Consider the following 22,084-nt stretch of genomic DNA (forward strand, 5'->3'; position numbering starts at 1 on the left):
GTCACCCCTGATATTGCTAACGGTGAAATTGGTTTTACAAGTAACCGCACAGTTGTGGTTTATGAACCAGAGGACAGCAATTCTAGCTGGGTAAGATTCATGAAACAGAAAGACAAACAAATAATGGCTGTATATTTTGTATTCTGCCCTTTTTGAATAAAGTCATGTTTGAACAAAGATCTTACAGGGCCCGTTTTTTGCATTGCAGGTGAGCCTCCCACTGCAGCGTGACGGCACAGACGGTCAGGCTGTCGTATTCTGGAGTCTCAAACCAACCGGCGTCAACCGTGAGGATGTAAACTCGTATGATTTGGAACCTCTCAACGGCTCCGTTTTCTTCCTGTCTGGCCAGAGTAATGCCTTCATCAACCTTACAATCATGGCTGACAACATACCTGAAGTCAATGAGTCTTTGTTGCTTACCCTTGACAGGTATGGGAACACTGTATGCAAACAAAGAATGAATGATAAAATCAGCCAACTTGATACATTTCATGTATTGTGTCAGTCTCTGAATATGACATATTAACGCCAGTGAAGTTAGATGAATATGAAGCCGAAGGGGGGATTTGGGGGTATCGTGCTGTGTTTGTGGCTGTTCTGATGAGAACCACAGCACTCTTCTCTCCCACCTCATCTCTGCAGGGTGGAGACAGCACGCTTTATCGTGTACTTTGGGTAAGTGGAGAGTGGAGTGAACCTGGGCCTTTTGTCAAGCGTGAATCAGGACTTTGTTTTCCGGAGAAGGGGCTACTTCAGGATTTCTCGAGTCTTTGGTTGACATGGGGATGAGGATCATTAGGGATTTTCTGGTGGTGTGAAAATAGGGAATCCAAAAGAAATTCGTGTTTGAGAGCTGAACAGAGAATCCACTTCATGCGATTCATTCCAATTTAAACAAGCTTGATTGTTTGCCCTTTTGAAGATGCCTGCTTTTGTACGCATGCAGTGACTTGGCTGTGATTGGTTACTTGGAATGCTTCTTGCTGTCTTGTTTTGTCTCTAATTTAGCCTTCATGTGATGCCTACTTCACTCCCGTTTTCTCACATACACACAAACGCACATATCGCCTTGCTGAGGAGCAAAGTGTAGGACTTGATTTTTGTCACAAAAGAATTTGGGGGTTTAAAATAGTAGTTGTGTCATCTGCAAACCAGTAATAGGCTTTCAATCTACTTTTAACTCATTTAGGCATTCATTTTTGTACATTTTCTAAGAGTCCAGACATTCAATCCTAGGTTCATTTGTTCTTGTATGAGGCAGTAAAGGATGGTCCCAAAGTGGGTGGTATAAATGAATTAAGTACTAAAGTAACCATTTACTTAAGTACTGTACTAAAGTAATCATTGAGTAATTACTTAACAGCCTTTGAATTCAGTCACTTTAAGTAATTAGATCAATTGTTTTATTTAGTACCTGAAGAAATTGATTACTTTAGTATTTAATTACAACCATAATCGATTACTTTAGTGTTTATTCACCAAAAATAATGGTTTAATTTAATGCTTAATTAAAAGTGCCTGGAATATTAAATGTCTTTGAAAAGGTAAAAATATATCTCTGGGACTGAATGAATTAAGAATTATGAATTTCAAAAACCATACGTGACTAAACTGTTTTATGTTTCTTGCTGCACCATTTAACACTGAAGTTAGATACCATTGTCTGAATTGGTAAAAATCGATTCTTATTTGTGTCCCAGGAGTAATGTTGAAAATCAAATCCTGAAAGCTGGCTTCACCACCAGAGACATTATCATAATGGAAAACGATGACCCCGGGGGAGTCTTTGAATTTTCGCCATCCTCCAGAGGTCCATGGTTAATCAACGTAAGCACCCGAAAATCATAAATACTGTATTCAGAAACTCAGTACTTTCTTAGTTCCTTCACAGCTGTGGTAATATCTCATTCCAGGAGGGTGAGACGGTAGAGCTCCAAGTGGTCAGAACCAAGGGACATCTGCTGAAACAGCTGGTGCGATATGATGTCATGCCTGCAGGCCACACCGAATTCTACGGCGCCACAGCCATTTTGGAGTTTAAACCAGGCGAGAGGGAGGTGGTGGTGGCTCTGGTGGCCAAGTCTGACGGTGTGCCCGAAGTAAGATTATTCATAACTTGTAGGTCCAAAATGTCAAATTGCTCTCAAACGACTTCCAATATGAGGAACTCTGCATCGAAAATGGATTAAACGTTTTCTGTTTTTGCTCAGCTGGATGAGACTTTCTCCGTGGTACTCAAGAGCCACGGCACTCCCCCCAGTCGCCTCGGAAGCCATAATGAGGTCAACGTCACAGTGCGCAGGAATGACGACCCCTTTGGAGTCATTGAATTTGGACGCTCGGGGAGAACACTGGCCGTCAGTGAGAGCAAAGGCCATGAAACATACCAAGGTAGTTTTGTTCATTTATGTGACCTAGATCGGCAGAAAGGAGCACACATGGGTGTTGTGGAGAAACATTTGCTGTTGAATGTTGAAGCAAATCATCTCTATATTTCCAAACACACAGCGACTTACTCTGTGGAGCGGACCAGGGGCCTCTTCAGAGAAGTCTCCGTTTCATGGGCTTTGGAGCCAGCTGCATCTGAAGATGTTAGCCCCATCCAAGGAATTATCACGTTCAAGGACGGAGACTTCTTGAAAAACCTCACTCTTCTATCTTTACCCGATGAAGTATAGTGAAGAAATAAGCTCCAAATTGTATTCATGGCTGCTAGAAATGAACTTAACTGCATGGCTTTGTGTTATGTTTTTTTTTGTCCCTAGATACCCGAAGAGTTGGAGAATTTCACAATCACTCTGGTGAACGTGAGCGGGGGTGCAAGACTGGGAAATAGGGTTACAGCCACTTTTCAGATCGCCAAAAATGACGACCCTATTTATTTTTCTGGTTAGACGTTTACCATTAAGAACTTGTTGTTTTACTACCATTAAATCATATAATGTATCTACACATTCCTCTTCCATAAATTTGTCTATATATTCTGAAGAACCTGTCATTGTGCGACTTGGGGAAGGCGGTGTGGCCAACTTCAGTGTTCTGCGGGCCGGTCGAGTGGACGGCGTCAGCACAGTGGCGTACCGTGTGGAATATGCTGACGCGTCACCTGCCGATCTCACCCTGCTCAGTAATGACACATTGTTGGTGTACGGCATAGGGGAATGGATGAAGAACATCTCTGTGGCCATACAAGACGACAATATACCAGAGACCGATGAGCTCTTCTACATTGTCTTGCACAATGCCACCGGTGAGTATTTAAAAAGAAGACATGACAAACGGAAGCCTCTAATTACTGTATAGTACTGCCTATCAATATCTAGTGATAGTTCATGGGTGAGTGTGTCAAATTGAATGTTTACCTATTTCTCCCCAAAAAATAATACAAACTCATAACCTTAAATGGAAAACTGGTCAATTTATTCCCCACTCACATTTATATGTTATATAGTTAACTCTGTTATTGGCAGCTTCATATGAGTGCCTTGGACGAGGCAGACAGAGCTGAGTGAGTGTTCTCTTAATCTCAGTATTGTGTGTCAGGCAAGGGAAATGAAAGACTGGCAGGGCCCCAACAGGACCTTAATTACCAGACTCGAAATAGTCGAAGAAACAAAGACCAGTGACTCAGTTGGCCTCTCTCTGTTTACTCATAGACGGCGTAATGGGCAGTTGTGGTGTAAGGTGTCTTGCTAATGATGTGGAAATCAATATCCCTCATGTTAGAGTTTAATCAAATTCCTGTAGGGAGCTTAACTTTAGTTAGTCGCTTAATTATGAGCAAATTTCAGCATGCTTGTGCTAGTGATTAGCGTAGTCTGGCAACCTGAAGTACGTGACTGCAAAAATTACTCACTGACTGCTTCTGATGAATATCAGTCACATGCAGTTCATATTTGGTGTTAATATCATTAGGCAAATATTAGAAATAGTCTTCAAGCTGGATATAATGACAATTTCTTTTTCTTTCTTTCTTTTTTTTTTTTTTCTTTAACCACACTTTTGCAGGTGACGCTGTGGTGTATGGAGCAGACACAGCTACAGTTGTCATTGAGGCCAATGATGATGCAAACGGGATTTTCTCACTGGACCCAACAGAAAAGACTGTTGAGGAGGGGAAAAGCAATAACTTCTAGTAAGACTCTGTCTTAAAATAATTTCAGATATTTCGCGCTGATAGTTTTTACATCACATATTTTCTTACTTTCATTGGTGCCGCTCAAGGAAGGAGCCATTATAAATTGTCATCATCTTGCTGTCTATTGCAATGTGTCTCCTCAGTGTCAAGAGAGCACGGGGCCATTTTGGTACTGTCACAGTCTTCTGGCATCTTTTTGCCAATGACTCCCTCACCCCATTGTTGGAAAGTCAAGAGTTCAGCAACACCTCTGGATCCATCACTTTCACCTCAAGAGAAGATTCCAAAGCGATCGTCCTGACGGCCATCTCAGATGGGCTTCCAGAGTTCAATGAGTTGTTTGTTCTCAGGCTGGTTAATATATCTGGTGAGTTAAAAAAAGGATGATGACTGCTTAAAATGGTGTAGAATATTGCCGAACCCAGTTATGCCTAATGTATGCTTTAATATTTACAGGCGGATACCCAGGGGATGGTGGCCGACTTGCTGAAACTTCTCTGAGTGCCTCGCTTATCATTCCCTTTAATGATGACCCGTATGGCGTGTTTGCTATCGCGGCCAGCAATTTGGACCAAGAAGTAACAGAGGATGTAGTGTCTGAGGAGGATATGGCAGATGTCACTTCCTTTACCATTCTCCGACAGCAGGGTACATTTGGCGACGTGCGGGTCGCCTGGGAGATTCTATCTGAACGCTTTCCAGAGGGTCTTCCTCTGATGGATGACCTGCTACTCCTAGCTTCCTTCCCAGATGCGGTAGAGCTCAGGCCTCGTGCCCGGAGACACCACTCTGGAACAGACACGTGGTTTTTCTCTGGACGTCGCGGAGCTTATGGGACTATCTCACCTGAAGAGTCACCTCCGCTCCCGGGCAATTTTACATTCTCAGCGTGGCTGGTCCCCAAAGAGGCTACTGATGGCTTTATAGTTGCCAAAGGAATCACAAATGGCACCTTGTATTATGGTGTGAAAGTTCACACCAATGATTCTCACGTCACAGTAAAGTTGTTCTACACTGTCACAGGATCAAATAATACACAAGTAGCCCAGGCCGCTGCTGCCAAATTTGTAGAAGATAATACTTGGCTACATGTGATTGTTACGGTGGATGATGGAATTGTTGAATTTTTTCTTGATGGAAACCCCATCCCTGGAGGCCTGAAGAGCATCAAAGGAGAAGGCATCGCTGATGGTAAATTATTCTACATTAACAATCATTGACTTACCTTTAGCAATGTTCTTTCATCTGTAACTTCAGTTAAAACTTCATTCATACATTATGTTTTAATGAGAATAAATACTGTCTTTCTTGTTGATTGGATTTGTCCAAAAAAAAAAAAAAAAACAATTCTCATGTTGTCTAAAGCAGGGGTTCTCAAACTGGGCCCCCGGTCAGGGATCCCTCTTAGAAAGCAAATTGCATTGCAAATGTTTGCAGGAAAAAGAAAAGAACAAAAAAAGACATTCAAGCTAAACATAAGTATCGGGTACTGTTTTTATTCATCAACAGATTCAATTTGACAACAAGTATATTTGTTACTTTTCAGCTATATTGAAGTTTAGAAAAAAAAAAATTGCAAATTACACATCCCCTTATAGCAAACCGGGTCAATTTCCCCCAAACAGGTTGCTGCCAAGTCAAAAACAGCATTACAAAATAAAATGCCACATTTTGCCACAAGTTTCTAAATTTTTACCTCTTTTAAAATGTATTAAATTGGTTGAATTGACTATGTTATTGAAGAGTCATGGATACTTTCATAATATATATAAGTATGATATTTATTTATTTACTTTTTTATTAATAAGCCCAATTATTTCACAAACCTCCTGCAGTCAGGCCACGGACTCCCGTGGGCCCACAGACCCCACTTTGAGAAAAACTGGTCTAAAGACTTTAAAAGTAATGGCATGCTGACTCAAGTTGAAAAAAAGCCAAATGTTTCCTAGTACAAATATTTGCACCTTTAATTTCAAGTCCTTTTTTTCATTAACACAATTTTTCATTAAATGTCATAAAAGCTTGTTTTAGTATTCCAAATCCAGCTATTTGGCTCATAAAACCATGCAATTGGCTGGGGACCCGTCGAGGGAGTGCCCCGTCTCTCGCATCAGTTTGGATAAATTCCAGCTTACTCGTGATGCTAATGAAGATAAATGCCATGGAAATGGGCTGTATGGATGGATAATACCATCCAAAGTCACAATCTTTTACACTGTGTCTCTTAAGATTGCAGTTTCAGCACCACGGTCAGTGTCATAGAGGCCGCACATGTGTTGTAATTGTTGCACAGTCTTTGAATTGTGCGGATGTTGTTGTGTTGCCTCATGTCGATGTACATGAAGCCTGTCCTTACTTAAAAATGCACGCCCACACATAATGTACAAACACACACACCACCCACCTCTCAGTCAGTCCTGCCCTCTTTGTTCATAACTATTGAGTCTCTTTAACACTTGAGTGCGCCTAGTTGGACATTGTTACTGCTCAATGGAATCGCTCAGAATCTTCTTTCATGCTTTCTCTCTAATTACCAGGGACAATAGTGAGTAACCCGCCCTTGAATTATGGCTCTGGGGGGAAATACCCAAAATGGCTCTTTAGTTAACTTCAAACATAATGAACATGTATATAATAATCAATTGTGTCAGATGCCATTGTCTTCCAATAGTTCCTCAACCTGCAGTTATTTCGGTTGGCATCACAGCTTTGTAACTGCCCACTGTTGTAGATTTCCTGCATTTTTGCTATATTATGTTGCTTTGAATGGGAGTAGACCAAAAAATTGAAGAAGGTCAAGAAAAGGTCACATAATATCGCATACCAATGTAAAATCGTAATATCAACTCCTGCTCCTTTATACAGCTTTTGATGTAAAATAACTGTATTGCTGATTTTTCTCTCTTGGTCTACTCCAGGTCCTGCGTCTATATTCATTGGATCAGATCCATGGGGTCAACAGCGGTACACAGGCTTCCTTCAAGATATTCGCTTGTACCGTAGTCGGCTGAACCGCAGCCACATGCACGAGCTTCACAGCCAGCCAGCAAAATTGGACTTGCGCATCATCTCAGGTTACCTACGGTATCAACCGCACGAGAGCCAGAAGTCATTTGTAGTTGAAGTGAAGGATGATGACGAAGAGGAAGGGGAGGAGGTGTTCTACCTTCAGCTGGTGGCTGTACGTGGCGGTGCCCGCCTGCCCCTGCCCAGGCCCACGGCTGTGATACGCGTCATGAAGAGCGACAATGCCAATGGGCTTTTTGGGTTTACCGGTGGCTGCATTCCTGATGTAAGTGAAATGAATTTAACCACTGCCTGCAAATGCTGCAATTATGTCTTGAAAGTTCAGCATTTACAAAAGTAATCTTGAACACCGAATTGAGCCTTTATTTCAAAGTTTGTGGCCCCATAACATTTTAGCAGAATTCTCGTTGTTGGAGAAGAAGGGTAACTACGGAAGCATAAATAGAAGCAGAATAGAAAAAAGTCTGGTTAAATTTGATGCTGCACTGTAGCTGAATGGATAAGGCTCCTGAATAAACTATCCATAGAAATTTTGGGGCAAATGCCACTTTTTTTATATCCATGATACATACTCAAAGTGTTGAATTTTTTACTTTGACCTAATTTTAGTTTTTTCTTATATTTGTTTGAGAGGAATGCCAACATGAAATTTAAAAATAAGAGTGGAAAATGTTTCTTGAAATTAGATTCATTTGAAAGTCAGCGTCAGTGGTCAATGTTGGACAGTCCGCTGTATAAACATCATGTTAATAGATTAACCCCATAAAACTATAACTGTCCTTACTTTGTACAAAGAAACCAAAGACACATGTAACGAAACCCCACTTGTGCATATTTCATTAGTCCTCACGCCTGGCTGCAATAAGCCCACGCTCTCCCTTTTTGGTCCGATTGACCGCATTGAGTCTCAGGTGGAGCGACAGATGGTGTGGCCACCGATGGTGTATCGGTCCAGGGCATTCCTGTAGAAGTAGATCAGGATTCCCGACACAGGAATTGGAGACTGCGTATTGTTGCTCAAGTTCATCAGCGCAACAGGTGGCAGGGCTGAAGGATGGCATTCCATTAGAAACACAACCATCTTTCTCAATCACATGAATGTGCTGGAATTACACATTGAAAGGTTTGGGATGTAAGCTAACGTTTAAAGTCACCTCGTGTTTCCATTCCTTCTGTTTCTTCTTGAAGACCACGGAGGAGGGATCTACAATTTCATGTGTGATTGAGCGAATGCGAGGATCTCTGGACAACGTTTACGTCAACTATTCTGTTAGCCAAATGGATAGCGCGGACAGGGAGACGCCCGCACATGCTGATTTTCTCAATGCTACTGGAGCTGTACTTTTTGTGCGTGGGCAGCGCTCAGAGGTGTGTGACAATGACTCACCAGTTTCAAAAGCCTTTTTAAAGTGGTGATTGCTCATGTGGGTGAAAATAAGTGCCCTGTAACTGATGCCAGCATGCTGATTTGCATGGGATGAGTCCAGATCAAAGATAATAATGCCAACTTTTGACATTGTTATTTTGTTTAATTTAACAGCAGTAAAGCACTTCTTTGCATCTTTAATAAGCATTTCACAGTATTCTGCTTATTTAATTAGTTCGTCGACAAAGAAAATCTTTTTCTGAGTATTCTCAAGTGAATTTACAACACATTAAACTTTAAAAACATTTTACTTTGCTGACAAGTGACATGATTAATTGACTTAATGAAGATAATCATCTGTGGAAAATGTATGGATCAATTTTATTTATTTATTTATTTGGAATCACTTTGGATTTTGGTGCCAAATGATAACATAGCAAATAGTGTGCAATTGTGAGAGCTCTGTCTTGGGGTCTCACAACAAAATTTCACATGCAAATTAAATGGCAGCATCGTAGCTCTCAATGTGTGAGGTGGGAGGAGCTCCCAGTAGTGTTACAATTTTTTTGTCAATGCAGAATTCCGTTTTCTTTTGTTCATTGTATTTGCAGCGTGTACTGTGTATATAAGTTTGTGTTTCTTGACAACCAGCTTCATCTAGTGGCCAATCCAATAAGTGCACGGTAAATTTGTAATCTCATTCTGCCAAATACTGATTTGTGCAGTCCTGTATTTAAATGCTATTCGACTTTCAGTATTTTAATCTAGAATTTTTGTGCACATTTCATTTAGGTACTGAACCTTTTCGTGCTGGATGATACCCTCCCTGAGCTGGCAGAAACCTTTCAAGTGACATTGGTGTCAGCGCGGTCCGGCGACGGGAAGCCCGGCTCCACTCCCACCAGCGGTGCAAGCATTGACCCCAGTAATTCTGTTAACACTGTCACTGTCATGGCGAGTGACCACCCTTATGGTATTCACTTACACACCTGAAACACGGGTTAATTCTCAGTGGTGAATTCCCAGTGGTGAAGCGTAATACAAGTCTCTCTATTTTTTGCTTGAAGGCTTGCTGCAGTTCCAAGACCGTCCACCGAGTGAAGGATTGATCCCACCTGCCTTAGAACCTGCACATATCACTGTGAAAGAGGAAGACGGACAGGTCAATCTGCCCGTGGCCAGGGCTCAAGGCCTTTTGGGAAGGGTACTGGTGGGATACAGGACCACTCCCTTCACAGCATCTAGCCCCGAAGACTATGAGGTTTCCCTACTGTATGACTTTAATTGAACAGGTGGATTTTATTCCATATATCTGAGCAAGTTTAAATATTGTATTATCAGGACTCGGAAGGTGTGCTGGATTTTCTACCAGGGGAAAGGTTAAAGTTTATCCAGGTCACCATTATTGACAATCCTGTTCCAGAACTGGGCAAGGACTTTAGAGTGGAGCTTTACAATACTGATGGAGGAGGTGAGTAAACAAAACTGTATTTTCTTGTTCAGCAGGTGTTTGTTTTTTTTTGTTTGTTTGAGCTGTTCCCTGTAGGGTTTCTGTAATTACCTGTCATGTTTAGCAGCGGTTCCTTCAAATTGTACAAAATCCAGAGCTGTAGTGCAGGGTTTCAGAAATCCTTGGCTTTGAAATAAGTGTCAGAAACCCTCCTGGTCTTGTGCATTCTGTGTCTTTCGAATGATCTCCCCATCAGTTTTCCTTCCAATGTGTTTTTGATATTGAATCTCCTGATCTGATACCTTGGTGTGAACCCCCCACCCAACTCTTCCTCCCCATGTGTGTTCCTGGTTTGTGATCTATCAGTGGGTCATTTTCTGCATGTTGAGGAAAGTGGTAGTGGGGAGAGTGACTCTGATTTGCTGCCTTCATCCTTTCTCCACCATGGTAAGTTTCCACCATTCTGTAGAATACCTGTATCAAAATGTAATTATATAAGTTCAATTTGTTTAAATGTTTAGAAGCCTCTTGACTTAACGGATTCCAGAGCCTGGCTATTAAATTTAAACAAAACATTTATATATTTTCATCATGAGAGATTTGGGTGTGTGTTTGTGTGTGTAGCCAGCTTGGGAGCTGCCTCGCGCATCACGGTTACCATCGCAGCGTCTGATGATGCTCACGGAGTCTTTGACTTCAGCCCCGACTTCCTGTTTGTTAATGGGACAGAACCTGAGGATGGGCAAAGCTCCGTGGTGCTAAAGGTTTGTCGATTTAACCTTTTGTGAATTATAATTTACCCAGAACGGGCGAATAATGTGAGACCTTTGATCTGAAATTGTTGAAATTTTTTCTAGCATTCTTAGATTTTTTTTTTTTTCTGGCACAGCCATCGTTGTGCTCATCCGTTTATATAGTGTAGGAGTATGTAAACCTTTGAGCACAGCTGTATATATTACCATTTAGCACTAGCTGAAATTTATGAACATTTTTAAGTAGAGATATCTTTGGCACCTTAGCCTAAATTGGAATCAAACTTTTCCTTGTTAGTTTCTAACTGAAAAGATGAAACAGTCTTTAGTCACTGTAACAATTTATTGATGTGAAATCAATCTATTGAATTTTATTCGAAACAGATTGGGGTTTTATGGTCATAATAACAAATTTGGATAAAATAACTGGGCTTTTGTATGTAGTCTACTGGAAAGGTTGTTTGAGATGTTTAATTACTCTTTAATTATGCTTGCTTACAGTTTGGGCCGAGTTACAAATAATATCAGCATAAAACAAATGGCCTTAAATGTGTCATAAACAGTTGAACCTCTTTTGCATTGACTTTCTTCCCTCTCCCAGGTGGATCGGTCCTTTGGTGATCTTTCCAATGTGACTGTGTACTGGGAGGTCGATCCCAGCTCAGAAGGGCAACTCTTGAACCACTCTGGTAACATCTTCTTTCACGTTGGGCAGACATCAGAGCGCATCATCATAACTGTGGCCCAGGATGAAGTCCCTGAGCTGGACAGGAATTTTACAGTGTCTTTGGTTAATGTGTCTCATGGACGTCTGGGTATCAGGACTTCTGCCATTCTAACTGTTCTTGCCAGTGACAACCCTTATGGTGTTTTTGTGTTCACCAACACCACAAGGCCCATCCGCGTGCCTGAAGGTGACACAGCTGTTACCCTCAGCATACTACGACAGAAAGGCTTGATGGGACAGGTGTGTATTGTTGTGTGACTCTTCTACAACAACTTTTGTTTTTTTTCACTTCCTCCTTCTTTTTTATTCACCATTTACACTTTCCAGGTGCAAGTCACATTCAGAACACTAAAGGGAGCAGATCCAGCACCATACAGAACACCTGGAGTGGGTCGAGCCACTGAAGGGCGCGACTTTGTTCCACTCTTGGATTCAGTAGTTTTCTTGGCCGATCAGAGCGAAGCAAATATCACCGTCAGAGTGTTGGATGATGAGGACCCAGAGAGAGACGAATCAGTGTTCGTACAGTTGATCAACGTTCAACTCGTCAAAGGAGGGCAGGAGAGGCCTAGTAAGTGACAGTATCGCTCGGAAGCCCCCCCCGGCACATACACATATAAATGCAATTAATAAAAGTGAGAGAGGCTGCTACTCCTCAGCAGTAGTCATTTCTCACAGAGGATAGATAATATATGACTGTTGTATTGTCTGTCCATATGTGTTGCTACACTATTTGTGGTCAAATATCTTAAAGATGTTTGTCAGTGCCTACGACATTCCCCGTTATTTGTTAGCATTAGTATTAAACTAACAATCTAATGACTTAACTTTCACTTAATGTTTCTTTGCAGTTTCACACTCCCCTTCACTTGGCCCAAGGATGGAAACTGTAGCCCAGGTGATCGTGGAGGCCAGTGATGATGCTTTTGGTGTCCTTCAGCTGTCAGCTTCTGCTGTCAGCGTGGCAGAAGACTACGTTGGCCCCATTATTAACGTCACACGTGTCGGGGGGATATTTGCAGATGTATCGGTCAAGTTCAGAGCTGTGCCATTGACCGCCAGAGTCAGTAAGTTTCTGGGTGGAAATATGAGACGTTACCATCTGCTGTCTACACCCCTCATCCGGATAAACGTGTTTCCTGCAGGCGAAGACTACAGTGTTGCCTCCACTGATGTCGTCCTCCTTGAAGGGGAATCCAGCAAGTCTGTGCCCATTTATGTAATTAATGATGTGGTCCCAGAGTTGGAGGAGACTGTTATTGTTGAGTTGATCAATCAGACTACGGGAGGAGCTCTGCTGGGAGAACTCACACGTGCCATTATTACCATATTGCCTTCTGATGACCCTTTTGGTGCCTTTGGTTAGTTTTTGTCCAGTCTGACACTACTTGTTTGTATGGCTGCAGAAGATTTTACATTTACTTTTCCTGCCCAGTTTTTCATGCTGCTCCAGTCACCATAGAGGAACCTGCATCTAACTCCATTGAAGTTGCACTGCCAATAGTACGAAAGGCCGGTACAATTGGGACAGTGGTAGTCCATTGGCAGGCCACTGTCAATGGTAAAAGAGCAGTGGGGGACATCAGACCCACGTCGGGAGATGTGACCTTTGCTCCTGGAGAGACCATAAAGACGCTTCGACTGGAGGTCTTAGCAGATGAAGTTCCTGAAATCACTGAGGTAAAAGAAAAATAAATCACGTTAAAATATTTGCACTCAATCCTTAATAAATTTGCTATTGTTAGATTATAAAGATTGAACTCATCAGTGCCAGTAATGGTGGAAACCTTGGAGGTGAAACATCTGTTAACATTAAAGTGCCTGCCAACGACAATCCATATGGGACAGTCTACTTTGGGCAGTCTGTTTACCGCATCCAAGAACCACTCGAAGGAGTCTTCAGTGCCAATATTACTGTCCAAAGAAGGTACCTTTAAAAACTGATACATGACATGTTTGCTTTTTTTTTATGTTATCCTTTTAATCATCCAATTGCTTGAATTTCAGTGGCGGGCTCTATGGCCGCTTGCAAATCCTGTACAGCACCTCAGAGATCGACCCCATCTACTCAGCTCAGGCGGAGGGCCAGAACCTGCTGACCTACTATGATTTCCCAAAACCAGGAATTCCATCTACACCCCCGCAAGGGTCACTCAACATCAGTGGTGTGACGGATTCTTTGGCTGCCTGTGCTGCTGCTTGCCTGAGAGAACGTGCCTGCCAAGCCTTCTCCCTATCTTCAAACACAATCCCGTCTTCCTGCACTTGGGTGACTTCAGGGGCTGACAGACTTGAAACAGCATCTCAGGTCACAACCTATGTGAAAAATATGACTGCAGCTGCTGTACTCTTCAGCAGCCAGGCCACAGCAGGGAGCGACTACATCTCTGTGACGACCAAAAGTGCCTTTATGGAGGACGGCTTTGGTGAAGCAAACCTCACTGTGCTCATTTTGACTGATAAATTCCCCGAAATGGATGAAAGCTTTGCCATAGAGATATTGAAGGTATTTTACATCATGGTGTTACTGATTTATTGTAGTTTTTGACACAATAATTTAAATCTAGTGCAACCCGTCTGCAGGATAGCAGTGTATTGTCTTGTGTCATTTTGAAGGTACAGCTGATGAATTTGACTGCAGACCAGAGGAACCAGCCCTCTCTTGGCCAGCCAGATAAAGCGGTGGTCACCATAGGATTGAATGGCGATGCATTTGGCGTATTTTTGATATACAGCACCAGTCCCAATGCTACCAATAATGGACTGTACATTGAGGTACGTGAAGAACAGTTGGTGGCGGTTCCTTTGGTCATTGAAAGAAGAGGAGGCAACTTGGGGGTGGTCACTGTAGAGTGGAGGTTTGTTGGAGGAAGAGCCACACCAGATAGAGACTTCAGTGGAACCGGGGGAACTCTGGTTTTTGATGGTAGGGTATCACCCGTTAATTTGCAAGAATACACATTTTACATGTTTACTTTACTTTTGAAACCGGTCTGTTTGGAATGCGTCTGCAGGTGATCTGAAGAAGACAGTAGAGATTGTAATCAGAGACGATACGGAACCAGAAGACAACGAGAGCCTGATGATTGGTCTTGTTAATTCAGAGGGAGGAAGTCGTATCCTCCCCAGTTCAGATACTGTCAACATTGTGATTCTGGCTAATGATAATGTGGCTGGCATTGTGGGATTCCATCCTACATCCCGTTCCCTCATCGCCAGAGAGGGTTTGTAACCAGTTGTAATGCTATGACAGATAGTTTCTACATATACTAAACATTTTTTTTGTTGCTTTTATAGGCGAAACATTGTCCTTATTAGTTTTGAGGACTGCTCCAGGTCTGGGTAATGTCACAGTGGATTGGGTGATACAAGGTCCCCTTGTTGACCAGACCTTCACTCACACTTCAGGGAGACTGTTTTTTAATGAGGTAAAACACTGCTCATATCTTGTAAGATGTTCATGTGCTTATTTTACCACTCAGCAGTGTCTACAATTTATTAACTAAAGTAATTTTCATGTACAATTGATACTTTTAGAAACACATTTTTGGTAGTTACCTGATACTTGAGCGCACTGTGATGTCATTTTCAGTCAAAACAAGTGGAAAAATGTATTATTAATTGTACATGAAATATGCAGTTATCAAATTAAACATAGAAAATGGCTAATTAGGTTTAATATCTTTTAAGAACTTGTTTGACCAACATTTTCTCCTACAGGGACAGCTGAATGATACCGTTATTGTCCACCTTCTAGATGATGTCACACCAGAGGACCAAGCTGAATACAAAATTTTCTTGACCGACATCCAATCTTTTGGTAACATTCTTTGAAATGGGAAATTTATGAGTGAAACTATTCTACAAAACCTAGAACAGCAAGACAATTCAGAATGCCATTTTCATGTTGAAGGTGTTGCGGAGCCAGGCCACGCCACATTTGATGTTCAGGGAAGTATGGCGGTGTTAACAGTGGACACCAGTGACGAACCATACGGACTTTTGACCATCGCACCATCATCCCTTAAGGTGGCCACTGAGGAGCGAGAGCAAACCATAAATATCTACATCAACAGGGAGTTTGGAGCTTCAGGTCAGTTTGTTCTTTTTAAGATTGTTATGTGTTTTAATATGTGTTACTATTTGATGTGAAATTGTATTATCCTTTTTCTGTGTAATTAAGTTGATTGTATTCTTCACATTTCTTTTCGCAGGAGCTGTGAATGTTAGCTATGAGATTCTCGAAGGGTCCCTGGAGGACCTCTCCCAGGCAGAAGGTGCTCTTGCTGACCCAGGAAAAGACTTCTTGGCTGGAACTGGTTCTGTGATTCTCCAGGAGGGTCAGACCTCTGTGGCTATCCCGGTCAGCATACTGGAGGTAAAGACTCTCCTTCCTCATATTGAGTCTTATTATTGAGGTTAAAAGGACATGTGCAACTCATTGTCATTTGTTACACAGAATAGGTATTATATAGTCATATATATAGTATTATATAGTTATATATAGTCATTTCTACTTGTTTGTGTTTCCAGGATGACATTCCAGAGTTGCAGGAATACTTCTTGGTCAACATTACATCTGCAGTACTCCTAACAACTCTTGCCACAGTTCCTCAACTCGGTATGAATTTGTTCTGTTGTTGGGTTTTAAGCTTGTAATTGTTTTGCCACAAATTATTTTTGATGGATCGTGAGTATACTATACATGTTGTCTGAATAACTTTCTTTTTATACTTTCTCACAATCGCTACTTTGCTCTGTGTGAGTAGAAGTCGCATATTGCACATTACCAGGTAATTTGGTGTAGTATAAAGATCTTAACATTCAGACAGCCTTAATTGCTGTAGGTTTTATAATGAGTGCACTGGCTTTTTACTGCCACTGGGTCTACCCTAATTCTTACCATAGTCGAGGTTATGAATGGAAGAAGTCAGAGCCACACATGGCATTGGTCGTGTGGTTTGGATAGAGATTGATGCTTTCCGTCAAAGAGGAATTATGTGGTCTAGATGCAAGCAGATTAACAAACCAAACCAAAACCATAGTTGGCTTTCCAATCAGTTGGTCATTGAATGACCAAAGGGAAGTCCAAGTCAAATATGACTGCTCAGATGCCTTTTAGCGCTTCTAGAGTTTGCACAGTTGTGCAATGATGCTAGAGTAGAATTTGAAATGATTATATAAGATGATCATGCATATTAATCCTCATCATGTATCCTGTGCCGTAGACACTCAAGGTTTGGTAGCAGAGGTCAGCATCGCTGCCAATGATGGAATACGTGGAGTTATTGAATGGACAAACACCATGTAAGAAAGCACTGCATGTGTCTCATGCTGACATGCTCAAGTTCCAATCCAAACAAAGACTCATGCTAATATCTTTTGATTTCTAGGTTTGAAGTGAATGAAACATTAGGGATTTTGACCCTAGTGGCCTATAGGAACAAAGGCACATATGGGAATGTTTCTCTTTTCTTCTATGCTCAGAACCTGGAAGCTCAACAAGGCCTTGACTATAACGGCAGTGAATCGGTAAAATCATGCAAACACCTTCTAAGATATGGATTCTCCTGTAAAATATTCAGACTATGTAAACCTTCGGTCCACTTAGGTGCTCCATTTTGTCAACGGGGAAAAGCACAAGTTTGTGGAAGTGCAGATCATTGACGACATCATTCCGGAGGGTGCTGAACGATTCCAGTTGATACTGTCCAATCCATCACCCGGTCTTGAACTTGGCACCAATACCACAGGTTAGTCATATAGTCCCCCTGAGGGACAGTGGCCAAAGCCTCTTTTGATCTTTTATTGCTTTGCTTTATTTGTATTTCAGCCACTGTGACCATCCTGGCGAGCGACGATGGACACGGCGTCTTGTCTTTTAACACCAGCAAGACATTCTTACTGAAGGAGCCCACATCTGAGTTGGGACTCAGCCAGAGCGTGGCCACACTTTATGTGGTTCGGAACCCAGAGGAAGGCACGTTCGGTACCGTGACTGTTCAGTTTACCATAACGGATGCAAATGGCAGCCTTGCCAATGATGATCTCATGCCAGCTCAAGGTTTTGTGGTGCTCGAGGATGGCGTTAGGTTTAAGGTGAGGAGAATTAATAGTAGTTTTAGACCGAAACAATTGCAGCCTGTTTAACCTCTTTTCAGGGAAAAAGTTATACATTAACTAAAATTAAAGATGCAACTGTACTTAATGTACTTTTTGTGTCAAATATGCAAGATTCAAAGATATTTTTTGTCACATGTATAGCACAAAACCACCCTGTGAAATTCTTACTCTTAATGCATTGACTAAATTAAAATGTGACATTGGAACGTTGTCGTGTGTTGTGTTACAGTAATGATAAAATTCTGACATTATGATGAGCTTCAGGCGTGTATAGGGTTAGAAAAAAAGGTACACGCTGTCAGGGTTTTTGTGGCGCTAATATTTTGCTACATTATATACATACGGTATGTGATGTAGATTTTTTTGGAATCCTTGACATACAACCGTAGTTTGAAAAAAAAAAAATGCCAGCATGACTTATTTTGGTTCCGCTTTTAAAACTCTTGTTTTTGCGATCACATCACATGGGTTACTTAATTTTCCTGAATCCGATTCTTAAAACTCTTAGATTGATACTAAACCTATTCAGCCATTTTCAGCAGTAATAGGTCAATGAATATTTTGTCTATACTGAATTTACTAAATTATTTTTTGTGGCCAATTTATACCTTTAAAACACATTTTGCCACTTGCTGTCGACCAAAAATGAATATAAAATGTACCGTGCTCAGGTAAGTCCAATCACGGCTCAGTTTGCAAATGTCAGATAACCAAACCCAGAAAACAGGTGAGCTGTCAATGGTTGTTACCCGTGCCTTGAGCAGATGTGATGACATTTTCAGTCGACAGTAAGTGGAAATTGTGATTTTAAAAGTTTTATTTGTACATATGAAGTAATATAGTTATTAAATTACTCATAGACAAAATATGACATTGTCAGTGTTGAAAATGGCTAAATAATTCTAATATAGCTTTAAAACGAGGTTTCCTGTGTTTTGTTCCAGATGTTGGAGATCCGAGCATTGCTGGACGCTGAGCCTGAAGTGAATGAAACGTTTACAGTGAGCCTGTCGAACCCAACCGACGGCGCACGTCTAGGTGACCAACTACATGTTGTCATCACCATCTTAGAGAACCTTGCTCCATCTGGCCTGTTCCGTATTGGACCCACTCTCGATAGGTTGGAAACAAATTCAATCACAAATTCCTTCAAACATTTTAGTTTAGTTATGCCACAGGATGGCCAATTGTGTAGTGGCATAAAAACTACATTTTTGTTTCCTGTGCAGAGGTAGCACAGAAGTGGTGACAAATGAAGGAGGTGGGCCCATCTTTCTCACCGTGTCTCGCAGCAATGGACTGGAGTCCACTGTCAGTGTGGAGTGGGAGACACAGTCTGATACAGCTGTTGCTTTAGGTGAATCCAATGAATATTTGCATCCAGAGTCCACAATCACCACAATCACCCTTTTTGGAAAAAGTCAATATAATTCATTCTTGTCTAATTGTGTCTTGAAGAGGGCCCTCTCCCGATACTGGGTTTGTATCAGAGCTTCGAGGACAGCCCAACATCCACGTGGTGCTCTGTCCCTGGAATGCCGACAATACTTGCTGTAAGACTGGATAAGAGTCCGGCTGTGGGATTCTCCCACACATTGGCCACTCTCTATCAATGGCAAGGAGTCTTTGTGCCTGTTGAGGTAAATTACAAACAGAGGGTATTCCAAAACCATACCCTTTTTTTCTATTTTGTTTCAATGATCGGACAGACTGCCAATTTTAAGCTCTCAAATCCTGATGGTCTACAATCTGTCTCAATGATACCTGAAAACAAATTAAAAAAAAATGTTCTTGCCATTTTCGGGACACATTATATTTACATAACCCTCTCTTCTGGCTTTCCAGTCTGCTAGAATTCAGGATCCATGTCACTGTGTTGGGTTTGCTCTTAAAAACACCAGCTACATTGCCATCACACATGGTGGCGCGCCTTTCACCACTGCTGCAAACCTCAGCATCTTAAAAGTACACATGGACCTCAATGTCTCCTTGGTCAGTACAACACCCGTTGCTTTTTTTCATCATTCACCGCATATTTGTTTTGAGTTTTGTGGTCTTCATCTCTCTTTTGTTGTTAGGAACAAACCATAGGCGTTGATGCTCTGGAAGTGAAGCACTTCTCAATTGATGGCAAAGATTTTCTCATAGCATCAAGTCAGGTGATGTCAATTGTTCTGATTTGTTCCAGTCATCCCATCATTCTGTAAAAGTTATTGAAGACATTTTTTTTTTTTTGCAAAATGCAGATTTTTATTTGGACCAGCGGCTCCTTCACACTCTTGCAGACGCTTGACTTTCAAGAAGATATTGTTAGTGTGACTCCATTCACCCACACAGAAACTTTTTATTTAGCAGTTTGCTTAAACAGTGAGAGGAGCAGCTGCCTCCTCCTTCGCTGGGCCGACCAGAGATTTGGGGATCCACAGCCCCTTCCTATTGCAGGCAAAGTCAGACAAGTGGAAACAGCCCGGACAAGAGCAGAGGACACACTTTTCTTGGTGCTTCTTCAAGGTGATGTGCCTTTTGTTCTGGTGAACTAACAATATCCAAGAACAAAGACCTTGAGTTTTGATTATTGAGCAAGTTTGTGTACAGTATTTCTGCCATTCTACTCTAAGAATTGTCCAGTAGTTTGATGCCCGTTTGGATATTACACGTAAAGTGGTAAAGGTTTTATGGGCAGTGTTACACGATCTGACAAAGAGCTTTTTTATGTTTTCCCATGCCGGATTATGAAGGGCATCCGGTGCCTCACAAATTGTCTGACTTGGGATCTCGGACAAACATGTCCATAATTCTACATAAATGAAGTGATATATACTGTATATTGAATATCTTTCATTTTTTTCAGGTGTCCTTCCTTCCTGTGAGGTACTCCTGTGGAGATTAGGGCATCCTTCACCTGAGTTTCTGCAGTCCATTACACATCCAGGCCTCACCTCAATTCATCCATTCACTGATCCCGCTGAACTCGGTAAGCGCTGTCCTGAAAAGTACAAGATGGCAGTTTACTGATATAAATCCTTAATGTTGTGACGGTGCACCGTATAATGTTACAGGTCTGTGAGTTGTGATGTGGTTCATTTCTCTCTTCCAGTTTACATTATGCTGGCTGGTCGAAATAGCTCATCACTCTACTCCTGGAGGTCTGATACCAATCTGTTCGCCATCATTCTGAAGGCCCCCCCAGCGATAAAATTCTTCTCCTTGAAACTTCCGTCTCTTAACATTACCAAGACTATCTTGGCTTCTTCGGAGGAGAACCGCTCCAGACTTTATCTGTTAACTTCAGTTTCCAACCAGTCAGATGCCATACCCAGGTATTGCCGTGTGTGTTGTCATATTGCAACTCTGGCTGCAAAGTGTAGTTCAGTTCTACAAAACTATTGTATTGTCGTCTTTCATTCCAGTTTTGGCGAGTTGCATTTCCTACCTGGTGACAGCGAGCTACAGATTGCGGTGAATGTCATAGATGATGATATTCCTGAAGAGCGGGAGTACTTTCAGATTCGCCTGAAGAATCCAAAGGGTGGGGCGGAGATTGGATTTGGGGGTCAGGTGACCGTTAAGATTCCAAGCAATGACAACGCCCATGGAGTGGTTGGATTTGCACAGGCAAGATAACAAACATTATGCTGTCAAATACCAGTCGTTGTCACATTTGTTGTATGTTTTTTTTTTTTTTCTAATGTACTGATGTGCTTTCCAGAATTCTCTCTCTGTGGATGTTGAGGAATTGGAGCAGAATCATCAGATCTCACTCACCGTGGAAAGAAGAAGGGGGACATTTGGCCGCCTGACCGTTCACTGGACTGCCAGTGGGAGTCTAGCGGACATTTATCCCACTTCTGGGGTGGTGCGTGAATGACCCTCAGTAATGCTGATGCATCATATTTTGTACTTTGGAGGTTTGGGTTCGGACGGCAGACATTGAGCTAGTTTGCACACTGAAATCAGAATGCATTGCCTCTTGAGCCACTAAGAACTAAAAGCTTCTTTTACAATTTTCATCATTTAATTTTAAGCGCAAAATGTAAATTCAGTTCAAATTTGGACATATTTGAGGATCTTAAATCTTTTCCTAATTTTCCATGCAACACTTGGCTAACTCATGACCACACCCATATAACCACTTTCATTTACCTCAAAAACATTCCAGACAATTTTTCAGAGATTGATAAACGAAATTAAGTAATAATTTAGTTGGGTGCATGTACAAAACTGCTTTAGCTTTTCTATTTGCATGTACATAGGTCCATTAGCTTTAGTAAGGGAAATAAATTAATTTTAATGACTGTAATCTTTAATGAAATAATTTAAGTATTTGTGCTAATTGACAATTGTTTGGACTCAGACTGCCGTTGCACTAAACATTTTATTACACAAACCATCATAAGTATTTTACCGTATATTATTATGATGATTCATATAATCATGAATTGTATTAAACTTATTTAAGATTTAATTTGGCAAAATGCTGACATCTGAGGAAGATCCT

The 22,084-nt window shown here is 41.5% G+C and overlaps 1 protein-coding gene across 2 annotated transcripts in view; it reads left to right on the forward strand.

The window, feature by feature from the left end:
- Positions 1-373: 373 nt before the first annotated feature.
- The window catches only part of adgrv1 (adhesion G protein-coupled receptor V1), a 76,152-nt gene continuing 54,441 nt past the window's right edge, over positions 374-22,084 (forward strand). The window contains exons 1-46 of one of the 2 annotated variants that reach the window (XM_088424697.1): positions 374-432; positions 1,704-1,830; positions 1,917-2,102; positions 2,214-2,394; positions 2,512-2,675; positions 2,769-2,892; positions 2,993-3,253; positions 4,012-4,138; positions 4,285-4,508; positions 4,598-5,332; positions 7,060-7,433; positions 8,357-8,536; positions 9,327-9,507; positions 9,602-9,795; positions 9,876-10,005; positions 10,351-10,431; positions 10,609-10,748; positions 11,338-11,703; positions 11,791-12,034; positions 12,315-12,530; positions 12,609-12,824; positions 12,899-13,143; positions 13,209-13,390; positions 13,471-13,969; positions 14,080-14,389; positions 14,478-14,687; positions 14,761-14,891; positions 15,184-15,283; positions 15,377-15,556; positions 15,678-15,841; positions 15,997-16,084; positions 16,233-16,256; positions 16,692-16,770; positions 16,857-16,995; positions 17,075-17,216; positions 17,297-17,562; positions 18,531-18,706; positions 18,816-18,943; positions 19,045-19,226; positions 19,432-19,578; positions 19,665-19,745; positions 19,833-20,097; positions 20,438-20,560; positions 20,684-20,906; positions 20,997-21,201; positions 21,296-21,442. In XM_088424697.1, the coding sequence (XP_088280823.1) occupies positions 380-432; positions 1,704-1,830; positions 1,917-2,102; positions 2,214-2,394; positions 2,512-2,675; positions 2,769-2,892; positions 2,993-3,253; positions 4,012-4,138; positions 4,285-4,508; positions 4,598-5,332; positions 7,060-7,433; positions 8,357-8,536; positions 9,327-9,507; positions 9,602-9,795; positions 9,876-10,005; positions 10,351-10,431; positions 10,609-10,748; positions 11,338-11,703; positions 11,791-12,034; positions 12,315-12,530; positions 12,609-12,824; positions 12,899-13,143; positions 13,209-13,390; positions 13,471-13,969; positions 14,080-14,389; positions 14,478-14,687; positions 14,761-14,891; positions 15,184-15,283; positions 15,377-15,556; positions 15,678-15,841; positions 15,997-16,084; positions 16,233-16,256; positions 16,692-16,770; positions 16,857-16,995; positions 17,075-17,216; positions 17,297-17,562; positions 18,531-18,706; positions 18,816-18,943; positions 19,045-19,226; positions 19,432-19,578; positions 19,665-19,745; positions 19,833-20,097; positions 20,438-20,560; positions 20,684-20,906; positions 20,997-21,201; positions 21,296-21,442 (8,940 nt within the window). In that variant the 5' untranslated portion in view covers positions 374-379. The remainder of the gene's footprint in view (positions 433-1,703; positions 1,831-1,916; positions 2,103-2,213; positions 2,395-2,511; positions 2,676-2,768; positions 2,893-2,992; positions 3,254-4,011; positions 4,139-4,284; positions 4,509-4,597; positions 5,333-7,059; positions 7,434-8,356; positions 8,537-9,326; positions 9,508-9,601; positions 9,796-9,875; positions 10,006-10,350; positions 10,432-10,608; positions 10,749-11,337; positions 11,704-11,790; positions 12,035-12,314; positions 12,531-12,608; positions 12,825-12,898; positions 13,144-13,208; positions 13,391-13,470; positions 13,970-14,079; positions 14,390-14,477; positions 14,688-14,760; positions 14,892-15,183; positions 15,284-15,376; positions 15,557-15,677; positions 15,842-15,996; positions 16,085-16,232; positions 16,257-16,691; positions 16,771-16,856; positions 16,996-17,074; positions 17,217-17,296; positions 17,563-18,530; positions 18,707-18,815; positions 18,944-19,044; positions 19,227-19,431; positions 19,579-19,664; positions 19,746-19,832; positions 20,098-20,437; positions 20,561-20,683; positions 20,907-20,996; positions 21,202-21,295; positions 21,443-22,084) is intronic. The other variant, XM_088424698.1, reaches the window with a different exon arrangement.

This window comes from Hippichthys cyanospilos, chromosome 1 (assembly GCF_059441005.1).
Source record: "Hippichthys cyanospilos isolate Australia breed blue-spotted pipefish chromosome 1, RoL_Hcya_1.0, whole genome shotgun sequence".
NCBI classification, from domain to species: Eukaryota; Metazoa; Chordata; class Actinopteri; order Syngnathiformes; family Syngnathidae; genus Hippichthys; species Hippichthys cyanospilos.